This window comes from Truncatella angustata (genome assembly GCF_020726525.1).
Source record: "Truncatella angustata strain MPI-SDFR-AT-0073 chromosome Unknown BKA67scaffold_4, whole genome shotgun sequence".
NCBI lineage: Eukaryota > Fungi > Ascomycota > Sordariomycetes > Amphisphaeriales > Sporocadaceae > Truncatella > Truncatella angustata.
Genome location: NW_025763384.1, coordinates 396540 through 418462, shown reverse-complemented (window position 1 = coordinate 418462; position 21923 = coordinate 396540). Strand labels below are relative to the sequence as shown.

Here is a 21923-nt window from a genome sequence, read left to right as displayed (position 1 = left end):
ATGCAATTGCAAATCTCCAGATAAGTCAGCAGTTTGATCACGGGAGCATTCCTTCTTACACCTGTGACGCTTGTTACCCGCCCCTGAATTGCAGGCTCTCCATCTATCCAAATTAATCAACAGTACCGGGTTCGTCGCACCGTATTGAATAACACATGAACTCTATTTAGTATTTAACTTAAAGATCAGAAGCATATTTCTGGGTTGGTTATTATATGTTCTTCTTCATCGTAGAGCACAAGTCCTTCGAAATGAAAATATTTCAATTGTCCATGGTTTGACCTCGTTTACGTGCGTGGTAAATGTCCTTGTTGCTATGCTTAGAAAGAGTTGTAGTTACTTGTGTTCAAGAACTCCGAGTGTATCATATCTACGCTTCGCATTTGCACGGTCCCAGGACATTGACTACAAGCACCATAATTCCTACAGTACGTGATAGACACGTCACATATAGTGGTCAATAGTAGTCTATTGATGGTGTGTGACACAAGGGTGAGGAACAGAGCTACCTTTGTACCAATGAAGGTCACGTTGTGTGGTTGCCCCAGGTGGATACCTGAGGCATTCATTAGTATGTCCAAGCAGTGCCTCACAAGATACGTTCGAGTAGTCACTCACCTGCTTCTGATGAGGCTAGACTTGAGCAGCCCAGCCAATCCGGTCCTAGATCATATTTATTAGAGGGTGGTGCTAGCCGGAATTCGATGACATGTTTTTTTTTTTTTTTTGGCTCTTCCAGTGCCCATCTGAGAACTCAATGCTTCAAGCAAATGATGCCTCATTAAGGTCAGTCAAAAGTGCATCAGTTAATCGCTAAGATTAATTCCAGGTATTACCAAAGCGCGTTCTTAGGGAAGTCGGAATGGCTGTAATTTTAGTCGTTCACGCATCACCGTAGTGGTTGATGTCTGCTGAAATGTATTACCAAGTGCATATTTACGTACATGGATGAAAAATACCCCAGGAACAATACACTAACCTACTCAAGTGTTAAGAATTATCAGTCGCACTTGCGATCTGGCTGTTACTTGCTGCCTCTACGAATTTATCTGCATTTGCTTTTGTGAACTTAACGTTGCGGACTGTCACCACACCACTGTTGTCGTTGCCATTATTGTCGCTGCTAGTATTATCCGGATGCCTAGCTTGCATAACTGTTGCTTTATACTAGCTGGTTCAATTCGGACCCGAGCTCAAGCTGGTTCTTATTGCTGCTGACTGGCGTTCTAACTTGTGTCCATATGGTAGCCATAAAGTCACAAAGACCGGGCAAAGACAGTAGTGGAGTAATCGCAAGGGTGTGTTAGTTTGGAGATCCACTCCCCAATAACAGAGAAAAACAGTGGCTCGAAAAAACGTTCATTGAGACTGAAGGACCCGCAGAGACCGTATTCAGGTGAGGATGGGGTGTGCTACAATGACACATTATAGTTACAGTGAATGCAGGAGACCGAGATGATGTCGTCCGGTTTGAAGGAGATGTTACGCATATCGTGTTTGAGATATCCTAAAGGTGGCCAATATAAGTAGTCTAATGAATTTGTGAGTTACAAATTCCTGGTGTTTGATTTGTTGGAATTGTGGTTGTTTCACATCAGGCAGAGATGTAGGCCGTCTAATGTTTGACTAGTTGTCGCAATGTTAGGAATACTGGGTGGCTCATTCCCATGAAGCCTATTAATATCTTGTCCAGGAGAATAGAAGAAAAAAGAAAAAATAGATTAACAATAATAACCAGTCTCTGACCAATAGGGTTTAGTCTAGCAATGGTTCGAAATTATAAACTGACTCTCTAATATAAGAAAGAACTTCATTATTATGTTTAGTTCTTGACTACAGCCCGGCGGCAACTGATTAGCTTATATAATATGAACTTGAAGATCACAATGAGAGGATACTCCATTTTTTCGGGACTAAAATCAGACACCAAATGTATTCTGATTAAGGAATCTTGTATATTGAAGATTTGATAATGGGCAAGAGGTGTTGCTGTAATTTCTTGATATCCTCCCACGTAGGGGTATATGTCCCGATTAAGATACCTATCATGGTCTATTTTCTGCCGAAGTAAGAATTAAACAAGCTCTATTAATGGACGCCAAAAAACCTCCATTGTGCTAGTTGGCTGGTGATCATTTTGTTGGAAAAAGTCGCGGCAGGATTACTCTCTAACTACTTGGTCGATCGCTTCGGCTACATGGCCAACATTGCGTCCTGTCACTTCAAGCTGTTAGTCATTCATAAAGGGGGAAAAAAAAAAAAGGAAATCTTAATGACGCCGATATGACCTACATCCTGTGAACGACATTCTCCCCGAAGGAAGGAGGTAGACGTGGTATCTGTCCTTTAGAACAGTGCACTGCTCCCTCGAGAGCCCGGTCATAGAAAACATGCCGATCTACACCACCGTCAGCATTTCCTCACCTCCCACCCCCCAAACATTTCGGAGGGCATAACGAGCAAAAACTCACATCCGTCAACAAATGCCCCCACGAGCCGGGCGTCTCCCTCCTTACCAGCTCCCCATGCAGCCTCCTTCTCATGCCCATTATCCTCGAGCTCATGGTGCCCAGATCCCTCAGCCACTGCGCGTACAGCTCGTCGCTCCCCAAGACGGCGGCGGCGATCCTGGCCCCGTAGCTGGGGCACGTGCTGACCTCGGCCCGGCTCATCCTGGCCAGGCTGCCCTCGACCCTGCGCGCGGTGCCCGCGTCGGCCGCGACGACGTGCAGCGCGCCGACGCGCTCGCCGTACAGCCCGAGGTTCTTGGAGAAGGACTGCGCGACCGCGAACTCCATCCTGCGGCCCAGGAAGTGCCGGATCGCGAAGGCGTCGTCGTCGAGGGAGCCGGTGGCGAAGCCTTGACTGACGCGGCATAATGTCAGTTGTTTTCTTCTTCTTTTCTTCTCGTTTTTTTTTCTTTTCCCCTGCGTGGTCTGAAAATATCTCCCCGGCTGGTCTTTACCCAGACTTACTTGTCAAGAAAGGCTGCCCTAAAGACAAGGAGAAAAGAAAAAAGAGAAAAGAAAGAAGCAGGGCGCCATGGAAAGAGAAATCCTTGGGGACATTTAAAAATAAAAAACCCCCCAAAAGAAAAAAGAAACCAGACTCACTAGGCAGAATCGAACAGCACAAACAACCCCCTCTCCTGACAGATCCTCCCGATCTCGACCCACAGCTCCCGGCCGGGGTCCAGGCCGGTCGGGTTGTGCGCGCAGGCGTGCAGGACGACGACGTCGCCCTTGCGGGCGTCTCGGGCTAGGGTGCGGAGCAGGCCGTCCCGGTCGAGCGCGCGGCGCTCCCGGTCATAGTAGGGGTACGCGCGCTGGGCGACGGCGGGGGCGTCGAGCGCCCAGATCTCCGGGTGGTTGACCCAGGTCGGGTGCGGGAGCCAGACGCTCCTGGTCTGGCCCGGGCCCGAGAGGACCGACGACGCCAGGAACCGCGCGCCGAGGTGGTTGGAGCCCGTGCCGGAGACGGTCTGGATGGAGGCGATGCGGGCATGGTCGTCCGCCGGGCTGGGCGGTCCGAAGGCCATCTTGCGGCCGCCGGCCAGGAGCCCCGGGTGGCCGAGCAGGGGCAGGTGTTCGTGGTCTAGGTCTGGGTCTGCGTGGATGATATCTTTGGCCTGCCGTATAATATCTGGTGGGTTAGTAATCTGGGATTCCATTCAGATGGGGTGGAACGGGGATTCTGGGATAGGTAGGATGAACATCACTCATGGTAGATGTAAATTAGTTTGTAGGGGAAGGGGAAATGTTTATGAGGGAAGAACAAAAAACAAAAACAAAAACCAAAACAGACGAAAGAAAAACCAAAAAACCCCCCCAAAAAAAACCTCTCGTGCGTACCTTTCTCACACAAGGTAGGATCCACGGCTCGGCGTTCTCATCCCGATAGAACCCAGGACACAGGTCAACCTTCCTGTCGCTCGGGTCTTCCTTATACGCGGCCACGAGCGAAAAGGCGACATCTGGAGCCGCCTGCGGTATATCCGCAAAGACGGACATGGTCAGTGAATTTGTCGAATAGTTTCTTTGGAACCATATATTGCGCAGGCCTACTGCGCCCCAGAAAACAACGTGAAGGGTTCCTTATGTATATACATATGTGTGGATATTTATACTCGCAGTCGTTTCGGTATACCACGCGTTCTCCCGAACAGGTCTCATGTCTAGGAGTTCTTCTCATTGACTTACAGCTATGGGTATGCCAAACTCGGGATCATATATTCGGCGCCGACTGCCAAGCGCCGGTCTCCACTTTATCAATGTCTCTCCTAACTCTTTAGTATTTAGAATTTGGCAGGCCATTTGGTTGGTCGATACTTGTAAATGCGTGCGGCATGCGAGCGAGACATAATTAGTGGGACCTTGGAGTAATGTATATCGAGAGTGTTCCCATTCAAGTTTATTTTAGGTGAAAGTTAGGATCCTATGACAGACTGTTGTCTCGTCACCCAAGCTTGAAATGGCGGACACGGAGCACGATCGACGTTATAAAAATATTCAGTTTCATTATTAGTTATTATGTATCTCATATCTTGTCATTTCCCACACTGCAGTTTCCGGATAATCGTCCTCTAGAAAGCGAGCGCGTGATAGGTCTGTCTTGGTGTATAGCCAGGACTTCCTTTTGTTATTTCGTTGCGGTCCTTCATAATAGCCCCCCCACGAGGGTATTATGAGTACCCAACTACGATAGAAAACGATCGATTTGAACAGCCAGGCTCTTCAGCTAACTTTGTTTCCGAACCGAACGAGTGTCATGCGAATGGTGCGGTTGCGCAACAAACCAAACACAATGAGGCTATTCTGAGCTGGGGTGATAAATATTTAGGCATGCTGTAGCCTCTTCATACCGCTTGTAGACATACCTCGTATATCATACTCGCTAGGCTTCAAATCACTTCCATGCTTTGGTGCTAGAGGCGAGATTCTAGCAATAGCAGGCGTGAGAGCTCCTCCTTAACTGGAGCGGTTCTTCGCGTTGCCATTCACCTTGGCACTTCCATTCACTTTGACTCTTCCATTCGTCGCTGTGCCATTGGCTACCTTGCTCAGCAAAGGTACTTCCTCCGCCTTCTCCGTTAGGTGCTTCACATCCTGCTTCGTTTTCGCCATCTCCTCGAGTTCGCTCTCGTCGGCCTCAGAGCGGTCATCATCTGCGTCGCCCGCGGCGATGAAGCGATATGCGATCCTGATGATGAAGAACAGCCAGAAGAGATTGAGCGCCTGCAAAGACGCCAGCAAGGTGAATATAATGACCTGAGAGAGGCGGGATTTGTATTGCTCCGTCTCCCAATTGATCTCGAAGGGGCCGACATAGGTAAACTCGGTCAAGACAGACCAGAGGAACTTCAGGTTTAGGAAATGGCGCAAGTAAATCCACGAGGCGGCGAACAGGGCGAAGTAGGGACCCGTGATGGGGCTGTCGATATAGTTGAGGGACTTGGAGGTCTGCGGGTGGTCGTGTGTCAGCCAATCTATGCGTTATAGGACAATGCAAACGATACGGGTCGCAAAGAATGGGTAAGGGGAGGGAGAAGGGGACAAAACTCACAGCCAAGAAGAAATCACTGATATCGTGCGTGATATACACAGGGAGACCCATGTAGGTGAAATGAAACCTGTAGCTGAGCCCGATGAGCAACAGACTAACAATGTGATGTCCGACCAGCTCCCTGAAATCCTTGCGGCGCTTCTCTACACCAAGCAGCAAGACGATTGCCTGCTGGGCCCAGTACGCGGCCTGGAACAAATAGTAGAACTTGAAGTCGGCCTCGAGGGTCTTGTGCGGGAAGCCTTCGTACATGCTACGAGTATTGAAATACCAGATGGGCGTGCGGCTCATGACATACATGCCTGCGGGCCCCAGGAAGGCGAAGTAGACGGCCGTGTACATCTGTTCCATGAAACGAGCCTGCTTGCCGCGGGTCCTGATACCGTAATGGCGTGCCAGGGGGCGCAGCAGTTCCTGCATGATCAATTCGCGCGTAAAGGACAGCACGACGATGTAGAAGCACACGAAAGCGAAATCCCAAGAGCCTTTGCCATAGTGGTGCGGTGTGTCCGGATGCGCGCCGGCCTCGAGGGGCAGCTTGTAGGAAAGGAAGATGAAGTGGTGGATGAGGTTCGATTCGGTCGGGTTGATTGCGTAGAGGGCACCGAAGATCAGCAGCAGCACCAAGGGTATGGTCCAGGTGTGCTTCAGAGAGAAGCGCAGAAAGCGGCTCATGGCAGAGCGGGCCTTTCTGCGCTTGGAGAACTTCTTGGCTCTGGGGCCATCCTTTTCGGAAAATTGGCGCAGATCGCCGTTCAGCTCTCTCTCGGCGGACGAGTGGGAAGATGAGGGGGGCGAGGAATCTTGAAGGACTGCGAGGCCGCCGGTTCCCAGACTCGGTGCGCCGGTATCCCCGGCACGGATATCTTGCCCCAGCGCGCTCGACTTTCTACGTCGACGGGGCGCGTTGGAGTCCTGGGCCGAGGAGAACTGGTCGGCCGAGGTGTTGAGAACAGGAAAGGGTTCAGAGTCGCCTGCCATTGCTGCTTTTGCGTCCAAGGTTGTGTGCTGCAGCAAAGCAAGGACGCGGGCAAGAGATGACAAAAAGTTCCAAATGTCGCCCGGTAAGGCAAGGTTTCAGACGGGGTGAAAGGTAAAAGGACCTAGCCGATAGGTCTCACTTTGCATGTACGGATCCGTAAGGCAGATTTGGGGGCCTAGTTCAACTTTGCCCGGCAAAAACGGTCTCGATTCTTCTCGGAGCAGATGAGAAGGATAGCCGTGTCCAGATGCTAAAGGAGTGAAGTCATCCAGGATGGGGGTGTATTCCAGCAGAGGCACAGAAAAGATGATGAAGTTCGAAGAAGGGGAACGGGAGGGGGGGGGCTCGCGGGTTCAAATGCGAAGACTGAATAGGGATATTCTGGCCCTTGGTACCCGTCAGCAAGTCGAGTCAAGCAAAGTAAAGTAAAGTATTTAACAATCTGTCAATGGCGCCGAATCCTTTCTCCATCTAAAACTCATTTAGCGGGGACTGCTGCACTGGACCCTGTTATTATTTTTCAGGAGGGGTCACCCAAATACCGGCAATGTCTCTTTTTCGTACACAAATTTACGCGGTCCGCGGATAGCCTGTCGCCCATCGCTCGACATGCTAATAAAATGTCCAATTTCCCTGGCTCATGTGTCCAAGGACATTGCGGGCGTCTCGGCCGCCGACCCTGCCATTGCCCAAACCTCCGTTCATCCCGTTTCAAACTCCAAGAAACCACTTGTCGCGTGCCTTTATACTGACGCCGTGTCGATACCCATCGAGTCCAGTGCGCCGCATTGGCTCTCGGATCTGACGGGGCCAGTCTTGTTTCTTACTACTACTTAAACTATTTACAACTTGTCAGGGCCGAGGTTCACCATGATCAGTTACCGACAATCTATCGACAACAAAGACGAAATTCAACACAGTGCTCGAGGTCAGTTTCTAATGTCCTCCATGCAGGCAAGTCCTTCCGACATAATGGATACTTTGAGTGGTTCTTCCTTTACCGGAGCACCTATCACATCATGAGTACCGAGCACAGTTACTTTATACTTTTACTTTATTGATTTGTCTGCTAAAAGCAGATCTCCCCGTGCAGTAGTGAATAGGCCGTGCCAGTCGGGGGGGAGACCCTCCGACTCCACGCCAACTTGACCCAGTGTACGGATGACAACACAAATAAAGTGTCTCGTCGCCACCAGCACATCTCACTCTCTGTAAACAATGCTCATCCATCAAGTCGTAACATGTACATTCGTCAGGCCCTCAGGCACTTGAATGACGGTCATGTATTTGATCAGAAGATCACAATGAATCGATCTTCCTATATATACAATCCGTAACCCCAAGTTTTAGATACGGCCAAATATAATGCAATGTACCACGCTATAATGCAATTGTGATTGTGTGAATAAATCACAGGTAATAACCGAAGCGCCACGCTAAAGAGCAATGCAAAAATGATAATTCAGCAACCCCATCTACCTCGACCCTGAAGGCTGTGATGGACCGTCAAGAAAGAGGTCATCTATAGCCCTTCTAGGAGCCGATGGAAACATGGGGGAGATGGGCGAGATGTTGCCCGCGCCCTCCCCTGGTCGCGTTCGAGGGGAGGCTGGAGAGACGGTTGAGGTAGCACTGTCTTGCCTCCAATTTCTGTGGGGGAAAGTATCAGTTCTCGAGCTTGGGCTCAACATAGGTCTCGAAGACTCTCCAGCATTGCTGTTATTGCGCATATTCAGCGGCGTCAGGGGAATAGCGGTGGATGTGTTGCTGACGCTTCTCATGATTCGACCAGTTGCTGTGGGTTCGAGGGCGGCACCAAAAGGTTGCGCGATGGTTCGCGCATTTGGCGCCGCCGCGGCCTCCGCTGCTGCTGCTGCTGCTGTTTCGCGTCCCTCTTCCTCTAGCACTTGCGCAAGTGCCGCACCACGTCGAGGCGGCGCAGGAATAACAACAACTTCAAGGCTTTCGGTATCAGGTGGTGGCTTCATCTTCTCTCTGAATCTTTCTGCTTGCGTAGCTGCAAAATCTTCGAGCCTGTCTCTGACATCCCACCAACCTCGACTCTCATACTCACGTTGAGGAGGTTGAGGTTTTTGCGTGTGAGGAACAACTTCTGCAGGCGGCGCATTTGCACCGCTTGTTAACCCGAGCCGGGATCGCCAGCCTGGTGGCTTCGTTTCTGCTTTTTTGGGCTGTGCAGCTGACACTACTGCTGCAGCCTCCTCGACTCGTGGTGGACTGCCTGGTCTGACCACGGAAATCCTGCTGTTGCTTCTGGTAACCGGCCGATCCAATCTATCCTCTGCTGTTGTCCGGGAAGTGGTTTCTGTCAGAGGTTGATATCGTACAGCGTAGACCGTACTGTCAGCGCTTGCTGTGTCTGTTCGGCTAACAGGAGTAACTGCTGGTGGCGGACGTGATATCCACAATGGAGGCTGAAGGAACCGGCTTGCTGCTGATCTACCTGCAGCCGGTGCATTATTATTTGCCTTGGGCTCCCTCTCTTCAGTGTTGCCGCCCGACCTCGACATATATCGGCTTGCGATCGAAGACATTTCTGGCCACATGTTACTCCGCTCAGTGGATGATGCCCTGTCGCTTCTTCCTTGACCACTCTCACCGCCATCGTCGTCGTCTGTTTTCTTCTTCGTTCTGCGTCTCCGGGGCCACATGAACTCTGAGCCGGGCCCGTCCATCATCTCATCTCCATCGAAAACTTCTCTGCCTAGGATGCCGTCCTTCTTCTCTTCTCTTTCCAATGCTTCAATGCGCTCGACCCACTCCCAGACGATTACGCTGGCTGCTGCCGCTCCCACCCACCGAACATAGTCGCCCCAGCCAGTGAAGTCCGGCTTGGAGATATCCAGAATAAAGAACACGACAGGCACCAGTATAGATATTATGGATAGTATGGCGACCAGGCTGATATTCCGCATAAGCGGATGATAGTACGCATATCTCTTCTTCATGAAGGAGTAATAAATGACCCATGCGGCGTAGAGAAGCCCCAGGGAAAGCTGAAACAAGTAGCTCAGAGCCGGTACTGCGTCCGTGAAATTGGCGGGCCTGGTGTTTGTGTGTCCGTCGTATAGGAAACTGTTGAGAGCACCGAAAATGACATCCAGAGAGATCAGGGAAAATGCAGTCCACTTGATGATAACCTTCTCGCGCTGGCGCGGGAATAGGCGAATGAGGGTCTGAGCCTGAGCTAACCAGAGGAAGGTATCAGAGATGAGCCTGATGACCTTGAGCTGCGTTCCATCCAGTACTTCGTCCTGGAGCGCCTGAGCGTTCTGGATGCCGGTGGCATATTGATCCTCGGCCACGCGGAACGTGTCGGCGGTAGCAATCGTCAACGAGATGGCGACGGTCAAAGCCGCAACCTTCTGAAGCCAGGGCCTTCCACCAATGCTGATTCCATTTGCTGGGCCGTTTGTGAAACCACGGCGTCCTAGTACAACAATTCCACCGTCTAAGAAAGACCTGGGTGCGATGAACAGCATAATGCACAGCGTGTACGCAATAATTGTGGTTGCAGCGAGCGCATAGCATTGCGGAAACGTAGAGGCGTAGAAGGGGTCGCGAAAGTCGGAGGCCGTGGGGTCAGAGGACGATCCCGTGGATACCGAGGAGGTTTCGTCCATGCTGACACCATTGTTCCCAATGATGGCCGGTTTGAGCGAAAGAGTGTCGATAGTGTTCGTGGCGGCGGAAAGACAGGCAGGTTGGAAAAGCGCATCGGCAGCTAAAGTGATTGTTTCTCCGTTGCTGAGCGTCAAGATACCGTTCGCAGGAAGCTCAAAGGACGAGCAGTCAACAGTCAAGGAGTTTGACCGTGGTATAGTCACCGCGGTCGCGCTCCACGACTGCCGTGCCTCCATGTTGATTGAGATGCGGGCGAGCGGCCAGCCGCTGGGCGACGACGTAAAGGCGGTTGACTATATTATCTTGAGGCGTACGCCATGAGATGCCGCGAGCCCCTCGAGGGCGATATGTCACAAGCTGTCGTCGGGAAGAGACAACAAAATGTCGAGTGCCGTCGGGTTCGTGTTTCGGTGGTTGATCAGTCAGGTCTCACGCGCGATTTCCTTCTCCTCGAGACTCCCACCAATTCCAGGGCTAGGCTATATTCGCAATCGAGGGTGTCTAACTTTTGGTAATGAATCATCAATTAATCAATCAGTCGTCCTCCGTATGGTCCTCCCGGCTCAGTCGCCGCAAAGAGTTGCAATGTAATGGATTTGCCGGTGACTGACCAAGTTGTTGCACGGCGGGGATGAAATTGACAGTATGGAGAGTTGCAAGTCTGGGCGCCGAGAGATTCTTGGGAACGGTGGAAGAGGCAGATTCGGGGTGCCGGATTGGGGGGGATCACTGATTAGAACGTGGGAAACGTCTGGAACCGCACCTGTAAAGCAAGCTGGGGGGGGCGCTACAAGGGGAGAAAACGGTGCTAGAGTAGGGCCCTGGTTTGTTGTCGGGTCCCGACCACGCTCTTGCTGCAGCACTCGACAGATTTGGTCGACAGCATGTACATGGATAGTACAGTACGTAGCTAACCTAGGGGATGAAGGGGGAGACGATGGCTAGCCCCCGGGGCGGAGAAGTGCCAGCGCTGAGTGGCAGTGACTACAGACTAATCTCTAACGGGAAGAACCATATGACCCCAAGGTTTAGTGGTGTGTAAATTGTGAGCCAGGATCATTTGGGTGCATTGGTGGCACTTGAAATGCTCATCGTCTCTGACAAATGATGCTACCAAGTCCCACCGTGACAAACGCCCTGTCTGGCCTCCCCGAGTAATGCCAGCGACTACAAAACTATACACGGCTTATTGTTGTTGCTTGTATCGTGTAGCGTGCGCATTGAGCTTCAGCGCTTTCCCTTTAGCGCTGGTTCTGTGGTTCACCTCGACGTCTCGAATGCGTTTTGAATTGCCCGGCTAGGAAATGGGCAAATACTGGAGATCGGCCCAAAAATGGGCACGCATGGATACCCGTATCTCACAACAGGCAGACCGTGCATAGGTGGTGGGCAGCACGGTGGTGGCACGGAGCAGCGAGTCTTGCCGCTTCGTGCTGATGATGAAGGGCCCATCCCATGTCACATACATACATACAGTAGTAGCAATACCTGTGTTTGTGTAATGCACAGGCTGGTTCGCTTGGATTTGTCTCATTTCAGTGAGAATTGCGATAGTGGCCCTTCCTTGTCGCGGTACTAACCTGTCCGCGATATGGCTTCACTTTCTTCAAGCAGCGAGAACTGCCGACACTTGCCGCCTGAATGGAAACTTATCGAGTTGGCATATGCTGTAGTGTGACTTTGTGAAAGTGATGGTGACTATCGGGTCTGACGGCACAATGAAGATGCATCCTCCCAGCTGAAGCGATATGCACCAGCAAATAAGCTCAACGTATCGGGTGGTGGGTAGGTGTGCTGGAAGGATATGCGACCTGCCCATCGGGGTAACCACAAATGATGGCCAGCTATGGGGAATGCGACTGCAACTGCAACTCCCAGCAAGACATGTGCGAGGTGCTGTATCATGATACCGAAATTGACCGAATGTCAATGGGGTGATGGCAGATGGGGAATTTCACATGAGCGGCCCTGCCCAGCTTGAGGGTCTCGCTTCTGATGCACCAAGCAAAGGTGGGCATGTCGACCAAGTACAAAGTAGGGAACCCGCCCCCAGCCAACCAATAGAAGGAAGCTTTAGCGAACATACATACTGTGTATGCAGAAGGTCAGCTAAGTTAGACGATGGATGTTGTTTCCCTTCCCTCCATTAGGTTCCGAGTGGTCTGGTCTAGCCCAAGTTGGGGACGTTGTCACCATGCCGGCCGGAGAAGCGATCCGAGGAAGATCGAAACAGCTGGATTTTGGGACGAGTTGCGACATTTGTTTGTGGTTGTCGCGAGGTGAAACAGCCTGCTCGAGATCTACAAAAAGCCGTGCTCTTGACAGGATTCAGGAACTTGCCTTCGCGTTCTGGTGCGCTAGACCTTCGGGCCAATCTTTATCGGAGCCGGGGGGACTTCAAATTAAGCACGAACATTAAGCACGAACAGACGAGGCAGAACCCTGTAAGTTACCGTGGAGAATGCGGACGGCGGGAAAGTGCCTGGAAAATGATCACGTAGGTGGGGACCCTGCCTAGGCAGGCTTTAAATTCAAATGGATCTCAAGACACTCAAAAGCAGACACGGCCTGTGCAGGTTGCAACTCGACTTCAATAGGTGGAGAAATTGCGCCAGCTGAACACTGGGGGGGGGGGGGTCACAGTTGGAAGCGACATTGTTCAGCCCTTTGCGGTCCTTTATATGATTGCTTGAGTCTTTAGTACATAGCAAGTATATTTCATAAATGTCAGCTCGTCAATCGATGTCAAGCTGGGCAGTCGTCACCCCGCACCGTTGGCTCTTCAAGCCAACGCCCGCCTTGTTTTGTTGCGAACCGTTGCGCTGGGGAGACTGCTCATCGCCAAGTGGTGCTTATCTTGCACAGCCGCCATGTCGAGCTTCCTGCTTGGCGCTTGGCAAAGCTTGTCGCTTGCGTGAAAACCCGCTTGGCATCCCAAGGTCTGTTGTTGATCCCAAAATCCTGCGAGGTTTTCGAAGCATCGTACGGGAGCGACGGAGTGCGTCTGAATGGGTTCCTCGAAACATACTCTCAACCGTGATTCAGAATACTGGACAAATCGAGCGGTTTTCGGGACGTTTCAGCATTATCTGTACAAATAGCCGGACTTTAGATGGACCCATCCGAATTAGGCCACGGCTCATAACACAAGGATTTTGTGCTCTTAACTTTTCTAAATGAAATTTCTACGCAAATGGGAATAGTTTCCAAAAGAAGTCCCGCGATTTGATAAGATTTTCCCACGGGGTAAAGACAATTCTATTTAGTGCACGGAAGTCTACCTAGACTTTGCTCAAGCTAATACCTTGTCAGCCACCGTCATTCTGATCCAGATTGTCAGACATGACGGTTGTTCTCAAAAGGCTTACTCCAATCAAGTTGAAACACAGCTCAACCGTACGCGTGTTCCAGTGCATAGAGCGGCCTCTTGAGGTTTGGCCTAAGTTGCTTATTTAGGTTCTAGATCGATCGGGGCCAAGCTTGTCAACGCTGGCTGCTTTTAGAGTTTGGCAGCCAAGATGCCGGGTCGATGTGATGGTTTCCCAGATGTCGATGCCGCTGTCCGATGTTGTACAAAAGGTGTCGTAGAGATGGCTATTGTACGACTTGACTTGCATAGTGAAACTGTACAAGATGCTGCAACCTCTTCAACCATGAATTCAGCAGTTGTTGAGCACGGAGTATCGCCAAGATTGGTAAGAAGCGTTTTTGAGGTCTCGAACTATAATACGATATGAATCTCATCGAGAATAGAGCCCAAACCGTACAAAGCTCCTATTCGTTCTCATGCATCAGAGATGACAACCCGAATAGTGAGGTTTTTGATGGGACAGGAGCAGGAATCACGTCTGATGCTACCGAAGGAGGCGTGGGCTACTACGGCCGGGGGAGGTGTGCGCTTCCTGCTAGGTATTCGTGACATTTTATTGATACTTCGTTTTTGAGTATTTCAGACCAGATTGAATGAGGAAAGAAAGCCTGCTGGCTTGAACCAAACGCGCGCAATAATGTTGTTATACTTGGAAAGAAAACCTCACACAAGCTCTTAATTTGAGATTCTTTGTCATTACGGATATCTAAGCACATGATTCCTAGAGTTCCACACAGTTTTGCGGAAATATTCAGATACCCTGTTTCTATTAAACCATGTCCCAAACATACGCTTACAAATTTGATGTCGGCTGTTCAAAAGTCTCGGTGTGGTTGAGTCTCTGCTGGTGGCTTGGCTATAGGAAAGGCAGCACATGCGATTCTTAATTGTAGATAGCAACTAGTGATGCACAGTATCTGCGACTACTTCCAATTGTACATGGTAACATTCTCTACGCGGCCAAACTGCAAGGCAGAGTCTCTCAATTGGATGGAAGACACATGGGGATTCGAATGTTGTCGTTATATCAAGTCGCAACACACAAGGCAAAGCATCTACAGCAAGCCTCCTCAGATGATTTCATATCATAACCAATACCGACAGGCCGACACTCATAGTGCTCGCTACAATGGATTTGGACAAAGCACAGGGCATACAAGTATTTAAATGCTCCGGTGGATATTGCTTAGACCTACACAGCGTGGATCTCATGGAATCGTCAGATGGTCATTACACTTGCCGTGTGTTGTGCAATGGAGACTTGTTATATCATATTTTAATCCATCAATGACGAACTGTGCTTTCTGCAGAATCATAGTTTGATACTGTAGGTAGTATAGGATAAAGCTAACGTAGCGACTTTTACCATACAGTACGCGGAGCATCGGATTATTACTAATAAGTGGCATGGGCGACTTGCCAGACCCCACAAACTGGCTCAACCTAGCCCACTTGATCCCATTCTAAATCGGGGTGCAGCCTTGCCTCCACAAAGTTTACATACCAGCAGACCATCAGCCTCGTGAGCTTCCCGCTGCTGCGACATTCCACCCAAAGCAATTGCGCGCGAGCTCGTCGTGTCTATCAGGAGCTGTACACTGCTCTTTTCTTGGTGCAAAATAAGCATCTACATTTGGCGAAGCAGAGTCACCGGAATAGCAACGACAAGTTCTGCCCAGCCGCCTGCGCAATTCAGCCCTTCAACTTCGACGACAACAACAAACCACCGCCGACTTACACGCGCTACGGTCATATAGCCTCACCAACTTCTCCTAGTTCCCCGAACAGCTCTACAGACCGCGGCTCACCATGTCGCCGCCTCCTTCGGCAAAAGCCAAGCTCCCCGCTGCGGCAGATCAGTACACTTCGGCAACACTAGACGCTGAATCGCGCAACGAGATCTACAAGATCCTCATACATGAAGGCTACGTGGAGAAGTAATATCCCTCTCCGAGATGCCGCCCAAATGACAGTCCACACTAACCCTATTTGCCTAAATAGAATCCAAGAGAGGCTCCTTCATAGACTCCACTCCGACCCTTCGAACTGGCCCACTACCTTGGAACAACGGGGAATTGACATGCTGCGGAATGGGGAGGCCGATACCTTTCCAAAGCTCATCAAGAAGATCTTGGAGGAAGTTAGGCACGACACCCAGGCCAAGAATAGCAAGGACGCCAAGAATGGCGAGGTAAACGGCGCGACGACCAACGGCAAGTCCAAGGCTGTCAATGGAGCTGGACCGGCAGAAAACGGCCTCGCATTGCCGACCGATGTCGTACAAGACTTGGTCAGATACACAAAGGAGCTGCTCAAGGAAGTCATGGAAACCGACGATAGCGATGACGGGACGTAGAAAAGGGCGCAAGTATCGCCAAATGTGGTGGGCGGAATCTTTCTACATCGACTACTGAAGGGATGAAGAAGACGAAAAAGACTTGATGCCGACGAGGACGGGTTGCCTTGACCACTTCCACAAACAACCCCAGTCAGCAAGTTCCCGGCATTTGCCATTCTGGGCTGCTTTGTTCAGCGGTTTTCACGACTGCCCCAGCACTGCTCATCATACACTTCGTTCTCGATTTCTACCTTCGGGACATCCTGATGCGGTACTCCCAACCGCGATTATCTCGGCTCGAAAGCAGGCATTCATTCTGGCTTCAGTTTCCCGGACATCTCAAAATTGGAACCGCGACTGTAGGGGCGATTCGCTCCGTACTTTAGCCCTTGCCGGTGAATAATCCCCCATGACCGGGCACCTAAAAAGCCGCAGCGCAAACATTCAGCTGTCTATCATATGGCCACTTGCGAGGGTGTTTGCCCAGCTCTATGCCACATACCGCGTTAACCGCGTCAACCGCGTCAGAGCCCTGCTCAGTGTGGTGGTCAAAAGCACAGAGCCGACATAAATTAATTTCCCCACTTCGAGCCAGAGCAGTTTTTCGGGGGATCCTATCTACGTACCACTCTAGTCACCCGCGCGGTTGACAAGCACAGTGGCATTGAAGCAGGGAGGGCCAAGAAAAAGTCAGAGTAACAAAGTAAACATGGACGGCGTTATTACGAGAGGAAAAGCGCCTTTGCGAGGCCAATGGAGCGAGGCACAATTCTGTGCAGCCACAACCTCTCAAGAATGGCAACGGGGTTAAGGGAGGTAGATAGATAGATAGATAGATAGGTAAGTAGATGTATGTACTCGAACACATCTAATTGTGAACGCCACACGCTCCGAACGACGGGAACATGTTTCGATATCCGGAGTGCTTTGCCCCCAACCAACCTTCCCATCCCAGTCCAAAGGGGCATCGTTGCGTCCATGGGCAGTACCGTAAAGTAGGACAGGCCCGGTCCGCGGAATCCCGTGACAGATGTTCGATCTCCTGCTGCGGGCCCCTCTTGATCTATCCATGCAGAGTTCGGGCATAACTCATGAAAACCGCGTGACTGTACATCTTGTGGAAAGATTCTCCAACAGGTGTTTTTTTCTTTTTCTTTCCCTTTAATTTCTTAGACCCTCCTGAGCCAGCCCTTGGCCGCCGACCGGCACAGACACTCATGGGGGTGAGTATAGCATGTCGAGCACTACCGTGCTAGCAAGTGGTTCGGCGTACGCTCTCTCCCCCTGACATGCCTGAGCTTCTTTCTATTGCTCGACCTTCTTCCACCACAACAGCCTAATTTGTATCATGGTCGATCTGATCTGATCGGCATAGACCATGGCCCTGGGCTGACTGTGGCCTGTCTTTGGGTCGGTGCTCATTTGGATACTACCTAATTTGCCACAATGAACACTTCCATGATACAAAATACCTCTGCTACTAGTGGGGTGAAGTGAGCACACAAGAAGTCCAGGGAAGAACAGGAAATAATTTGTCCTCAAGGAAACAAAACATTGAATACTCTGACAATAGCGGGAATGACGTCATGATTCAAGGTCACATAGTAATATAGTCAATCAAAATCTAGAGAACCTTTTTATCAGATCTATCGTAACGTTTCCATGAACTGCAAAATGAGTCCTATGCAAGGCGAAATTCCCATGACACAGCGAGTATCAGAAATGTGTTCCCATGAGAGCAGGGAACAACACAGTCGTCCTGCTTGCTGACCGCCAATTCGCAGCGGATTCGGTATTACCACCACTAGCTTCGCCTCTATGGTTCCCCCCCAGATGCCCCCGCCGCAGTGGCCGCAATGAAATTAGAGTACACAGATATTGGTTGTCATGTAGTCGTAAATTAGTCATACAGACCATCGTCCTCGCCAGCATTGCCGAAGTCGTTGCTACCCGTGGCAGCATCGCCTTCACCGCCGCTGGAAGGGAACTTGAAGAAAGCACCGGGGCCGGCGTTCTTCATTTGTTGAGCAAAGGCCTCGTACCGGCGGAGCTCAACATCGCCAACAGACTTGCGAGCCATCTGCATAGCCTCCTCAAAGTGTCGCTTGGTAAGCTCGGGAACAGGGTCCTCGACCTCATCATCGACATCCATGTCATCACCGGCAGCCTCACGCTCCTTGCTGCGGGCAATGTCGTTGGCGATCGCCTCCTTGATGGCAATCTTGGCAGCACGCTGCGCGATGAAGCCCAAATCAGCACCAGAGAAGCCGTGAGTCTTCGATGCAATGAATCTGAGGTCGACATCCTTGGCCACAGGTGTCTTTCGGAGCTGAGCGGAAAGAATTCCGAGACGACCCTCCTCGTCGGGCAGAGGAACGTAGATCAAGGAGTCTAGACGACCAGGTCTGCACAGAGCAGGGTCAAGCTGCTCAGGTCTGTTGGTAGCACCAATGACGAAGACGTTCTTCTTGGAAGTCATACCGTCCATTTCTTAAACAAACAGTTAGTTATCTACAGGGCGTGTCAGGAGTATGTTTTGAGAGTCTGAACTTACCAGTCAAAAGCATGTTGACGACACGGTCAGAAGCACCGCCAGCGTCACCAACAGAGCCACCACGGGCCTTGGCAATGGAGTCCAACTCATCCAAGAAGACGATACAGGGCGCGGCAGCACGAGCCTTGTCGAAGATGTCTCGAATGTTGCTTTCCGACTCACCAAACCACATGCTGAGCAACTCAGGACCCTTGACGGAAATGAAGTTGGCAGCACACTCGTTGGCAACAGCCTTAGCCAACATAGTCTTACCCGTACCAGGAGGACCGTAGAACAAGACACCACGGGACGGCGAAAGACCGAACTTGAGGAACTTCTCGGGATGGTCGACGGGGTACTGGACCTGCTCACGAAGTTCCTGCTTGACTTGATCGAGACCACCAATATCTTCCCAGCGAACGTTGGGAACCTCGACAACAGCCACCTCGCGAAGAGCCGAGGGGTTGGAAGTACCGAGGGCGAATCGGAAGTTCTCCATAGTGACACCAAGAGAGTCCAAGACCTCAGCGTCGATGGTGTCCTCATCAAGATCGATGAGGTCCATCTTCTCTCTGATCTGTTGCATGGCAGCCTCAGAGCAAAGAGCAGCGATATCGGAACCAACGTAACCATGGGTCTCGGCGGCAATCTGCTCCAAGTCGACATCGTCACCAAGCTTCATGTTCTTGGTGTGGATCTGGATAATCTCGAGGCGGCCGGTGGGGTCAGGGACACCAATATCGACCTCACGATCGAAACGGCCGAATCGTCGCAGGGCTGGATCGATGGAGTTGGGTCGGTTGGTGGCAGCCATGACAACAACGTTGGATCGAGCCTTCATACCGTCCATGAGAGTGAGAAGCTGGGAGACAACACGGCGCTCGACTTCACCATTGGTCTTGTCACGCTTGGGAGCGATGGAATCGATCTCATCAATGAAGATGATAGCGGGTGAGTTCTTCTCGGCCTCCTCGAAAGCCTTTCTGAGATTCGACTCGGACTCACCAGCCATCTTGGACATGATTTCGGGACCGTTGATCAGGAAGAAGAAAGCACCAGTCTCGTTGGCTACAGCTCGCGCCATGAGTGTCTTACCGGTACCAGGAGGACCGTAGAGCAAGACACCTCGCGGGGGCTTGATACCAATGGACTTGAAAAGTTGGGGGTGGCGTAAGGGCAGCTCGACCATTTCACGGATCTGAGCCATCTGTTTCCGGCAGCCACCAATGTCGTCGTAGCCAACCTCGTTCAGGTTGTTCTCCTCGTCCTCGCGCTGGATGGGATCTCCTTCGCAGTGGATGACTGTGTCTTGTGCAACGATACCGTACTCGGGAGGATCTACCTCCACCACCTTGAACTCAACTTGCCTCATACCGCCGCGAACAATGAAGAGATCACCCTGTCGAACCGGTCGGTATGCTTCTCTGAAGTAGGGTGCGAGGAAAACGTCGAAGAGGGAGCCGGTGATGCCCTCGACTGAATCAGCGATTGGCAGGACGGCGATTCTCTTGGCCTGTTGTGGGTCAGCACATTGTCACGAAGGGCGAGCGTCAAGGCTGAGTCTCAACGGGTGCACTTACGTATTTGATATCGGGGCAGGGGTGGACAGTGATGATATCACCATGCTTGACCCTCAGGTTGTGACGGACGACTCGGTTGATGCGAGCGGCCCCGTCGTCGAGGTCGTCATCAGCCAAGACGATCAGGACAGTGTCCTTCCTCTTCTTTCCTCGGACGAGGACTGTGTCACCACGGAAAAGCTGGAGCTCCTCCATCGTGTTGTTTGACAGGGCGATGATCGAGTTGTCATCGTTGGTGGCGTCGGTGACCCTGACAGACGTTTCATGTCAGCGGCGACTACTTGCAAACACGAAGACACCTGAAAGATGGAGGTTACTTACATCAACTGGTTGGGCTTCTTCTTCTTCTTGAGAATGGCGGTTGAGACATCGTTCTCTTCCTTGGGCTCAGCGCCGGAGACGTCGGCCAAGTTGACCTTCTTCTTGTCCTGGGGAGCCATGATGACTGTGTACCGAGGGGGAGAGAGTCTATGTGAATGGATGGGGTGGGTGAGGTGGACGTGGTGAAACTAGAAATGGAAGGAGTGGGCTTTGATATTGGACGGCGCAAATATCAAGAAAAAGCGCAGGAATGCGATGTGAATGATTTTCACGCCCGGCAGAAAATCGCTAAGGATTTATGATGGACGGAAAGAGGATTCGGAGATGGGGGAGGTTGTGATTGTGAAAGTGATGTGTTCGCAGGTGAGTTGATTTAGAGCTGGAAGTCGAGCTAACATTAGGCAATCCACTGATGATGCAGTGAGTGAGTGATGAGTTCCAGTCTGAAGCTTGGGCCATCAATCGCTGTCCGGAGTACCCACAAGGGGTGTCCCGCCACTTTGCACCTGTGGCCAAGTGGTCTTTTCCGGAATTCGAACGTTCCAAGTCCTTCTACCGATTGAATCTTAGGCTGCTGACTGATAAGGCGAATTCGGGGAAATCCCTGAGACTATCTTTCTCGCCCTGACTTGTTTTAAAGCTACAGTAGGCAGGCGAGGGTACGCAATCTGCTCTGATTCGCTGGATTCAAACATGCCATGTGGTTGGTTGGATTGTGCTTTCAGCTCAATCTGGAGCAGCAGGACTGTTCCTGCGTTGCATTGGAGAGTGCAAGAAATATGACAGCGTGTTGAATTCCAACTTACAGTACTACAGTAACTTACAGAGCACTCCGTCCAGGGTCCGTTCTTTTCTCTCGCATGACCCCATCTGCCCGGCGCAAGACGAGTCAAACATTGCCTCAAATCCCATCATGACTCGTTTGATTCATTTACGCACGGTGATCCTGCAAGCCGTGTCAGTCGACATGATCTTTATACAGTATCATGAAGACACGTAGCAACCAAACGGCTTGAGTCACTCCACTAAAACCAAGTATGTGATTGAGCTGGCAGTAGGACTCGACCGCGGTACGGATCCGTACCCGTCGTTACATCTCACTACTCACGGCGAATGTACTCCGTAAAGACTGCGGGGTCTAGCTCCATCGCCGCACCGCATCGAAACTGTACAACTGAAAAGCTACTGGCTTTCGGGAAATCAATGTCATTATAGGAGGAAAGGCTGCTGCCTCACCTATGGCTGTCAGAACTTTCCTTCTCTGCTCACGCAGCGGCTAGCATCTTGTTCGGCTGTATTGCCGCTGATCTCCGGTAGTTCCAGTGTACAACCCCAGTCAGCTCCCCATCATCAAGGGCATGTGTTTGTCTTTGGCGCCAATATGGTACAGACAACCGGAGAGTCGAAAACACGCTCTTGGCACTTGTCGTTTTGTCTTTCGAATTGTGGTTGTCGTTTCAGCCAGCCCCAACACTTCATCTGGTAAAGCTGTGTGCTTCCACATCCATATCGCTCAAAGAAACTGTAGGGTGCGAGTAGACCGCCTGTGCTCTGCGTCCTGATAGACTGAGGGTCCTGCTACAGGTATGTAC

The 21923-nt window shown here is 51.1% G+C and overlaps 5 protein-coding genes across 5 annotated transcripts; 1 reads left to right on the top strand and 4 right to left on the bottom strand.

Moving 5' to 3' along the window:
• Positions 1 to 2028: 2028 nt before the first annotated feature.
• Positions 2029 to 4010, bottom strand: BKA67DRAFT_645649 (aspartate aminotransferase; the record flags this gene model as incomplete). Its single annotated transcript, XM_046105885.1, has 5 exons — positions 2029 to 2220; positions 2293 to 2398; positions 2472 to 2865; positions 3114 to 3658; positions 3852 to 4010. The coding sequence occupies 5 exons, from the start codon at positions 4008 to 4010 to the stop codon at positions 2162 to 2164; spliced, it is 1263 nt and encodes a 420-aa protein (XP_045958104.1). The 3' UTR covers positions 2029 to 2161.
• Positions 4011 to 4496: 486 nt separating this feature from the next.
• Positions 4497 to 6995, bottom strand: BKA67DRAFT_563282 (TLC domain-containing protein). The gene is made up of 2 exons (XM_046102660.1): positions 5563 to 6995; positions 4497 to 5459 (listed from the first exon to the last, which is right to left on the bottom strand). The coding sequence occupies exons 1-2, from the start codon at positions 6541 to 6543 to the stop codon at positions 4968 to 4970; spliced, it is 1473 nt and encodes a 490-aa protein (XP_045958103.1). The 5' UTR covers positions 6544 to 6995; the 3' UTR covers positions 4497 to 4967.
• A 1441-nt stretch (positions 6996 to 8436) lies between these two features.
• On the bottom strand, positions 8437 to 10356 carry BKA67DRAFT_503853 (PalH/RIM21-domain-containing protein; the record flags this gene model as incomplete). The annotated part of the gene is made up of 1 exon (XM_046097107.1): positions 8437 to 10356. A coding segment is annotated over one exon (1920 nt), but the record flags the coding sequence as incomplete, so codon positions are not given.
• Positions 10357 to 15368: 5012 nt separating this feature from the next.
• On the top strand, positions 15369 to 15915 carry BKA67DRAFT_535181 (uncharacterized protein; the record flags this gene model as incomplete). Its single annotated transcript, XM_046099970.1, has 2 exons — positions 15369 to 15496; positions 15561 to 15915. The coding sequence occupies 2 exons, from the start codon at positions 15369 to 15371 to the stop codon at positions 15913 to 15915; spliced, it is 483 nt and encodes a 160-aa protein (XP_045958101.1).
• Positions 15916 to 17494: 1579 nt separating this feature from the next.
• BKA67DRAFT_563271 (P-loop containing nucleoside triphosphate hydrolase protein) lies at positions 17495 to 20903 on the bottom strand. Its single transcript, XM_046102659.1, has 4 exons — positions 20332 to 20903; positions 20011 to 20260; positions 18452 to 19943; positions 17495 to 18387 (listed from the first exon to the last, which is right to left on the bottom strand). The coding sequence occupies exons 1-4, from the start codon at positions 20448 to 20450 to the stop codon at positions 17798 to 17800; spliced, it is 2451 nt and encodes an 816-aa protein (XP_045958100.1). The 5' UTR covers positions 20451 to 20903; the 3' UTR covers positions 17495 to 17797.
• Positions 20904 to 21923: the final 1020 nt, after the last annotated feature.

Bases quoted from the DNA above. Each gene is read 5' to 3' on its own strand.
- BKA67DRAFT_563282 (XM_046102660.1), bottom strand. From the start codon at position 6,543: ATGGCAGGCGACTCTGAACCCTTTCCTGTTCTCAACACCTCGGCCGAC. The intron at 5,460-5,562 runs GTGAGTTTTGTC...GACCACCCGCAG, and splicing joins TCAGTGATTTCTTCTTGGCT to ACCTCCAAGTCCCTCAACTA.
- BKA67DRAFT_563271 (XM_046102659.1), bottom strand. From the start codon at position 20,450: ATGGCTCCCCAGGACAAGAAGAAGGTCAACTTGGCCGACGTCTCCGGC. The intron at 19,944-20,010 runs GTAAGTGCACCC...GACCCACAACAG, and splicing joins CCTGCCCCGATATCAAATAC to GCCAAGAGAATCGCCGTCCT. The intron at 18,388-18,451 runs GTAAGTTCAGAC...TGTTTGTTTAAG, and splicing joins CGTCAACATGCTTTTGACTG to AAATGGACGGTATGACTTCC.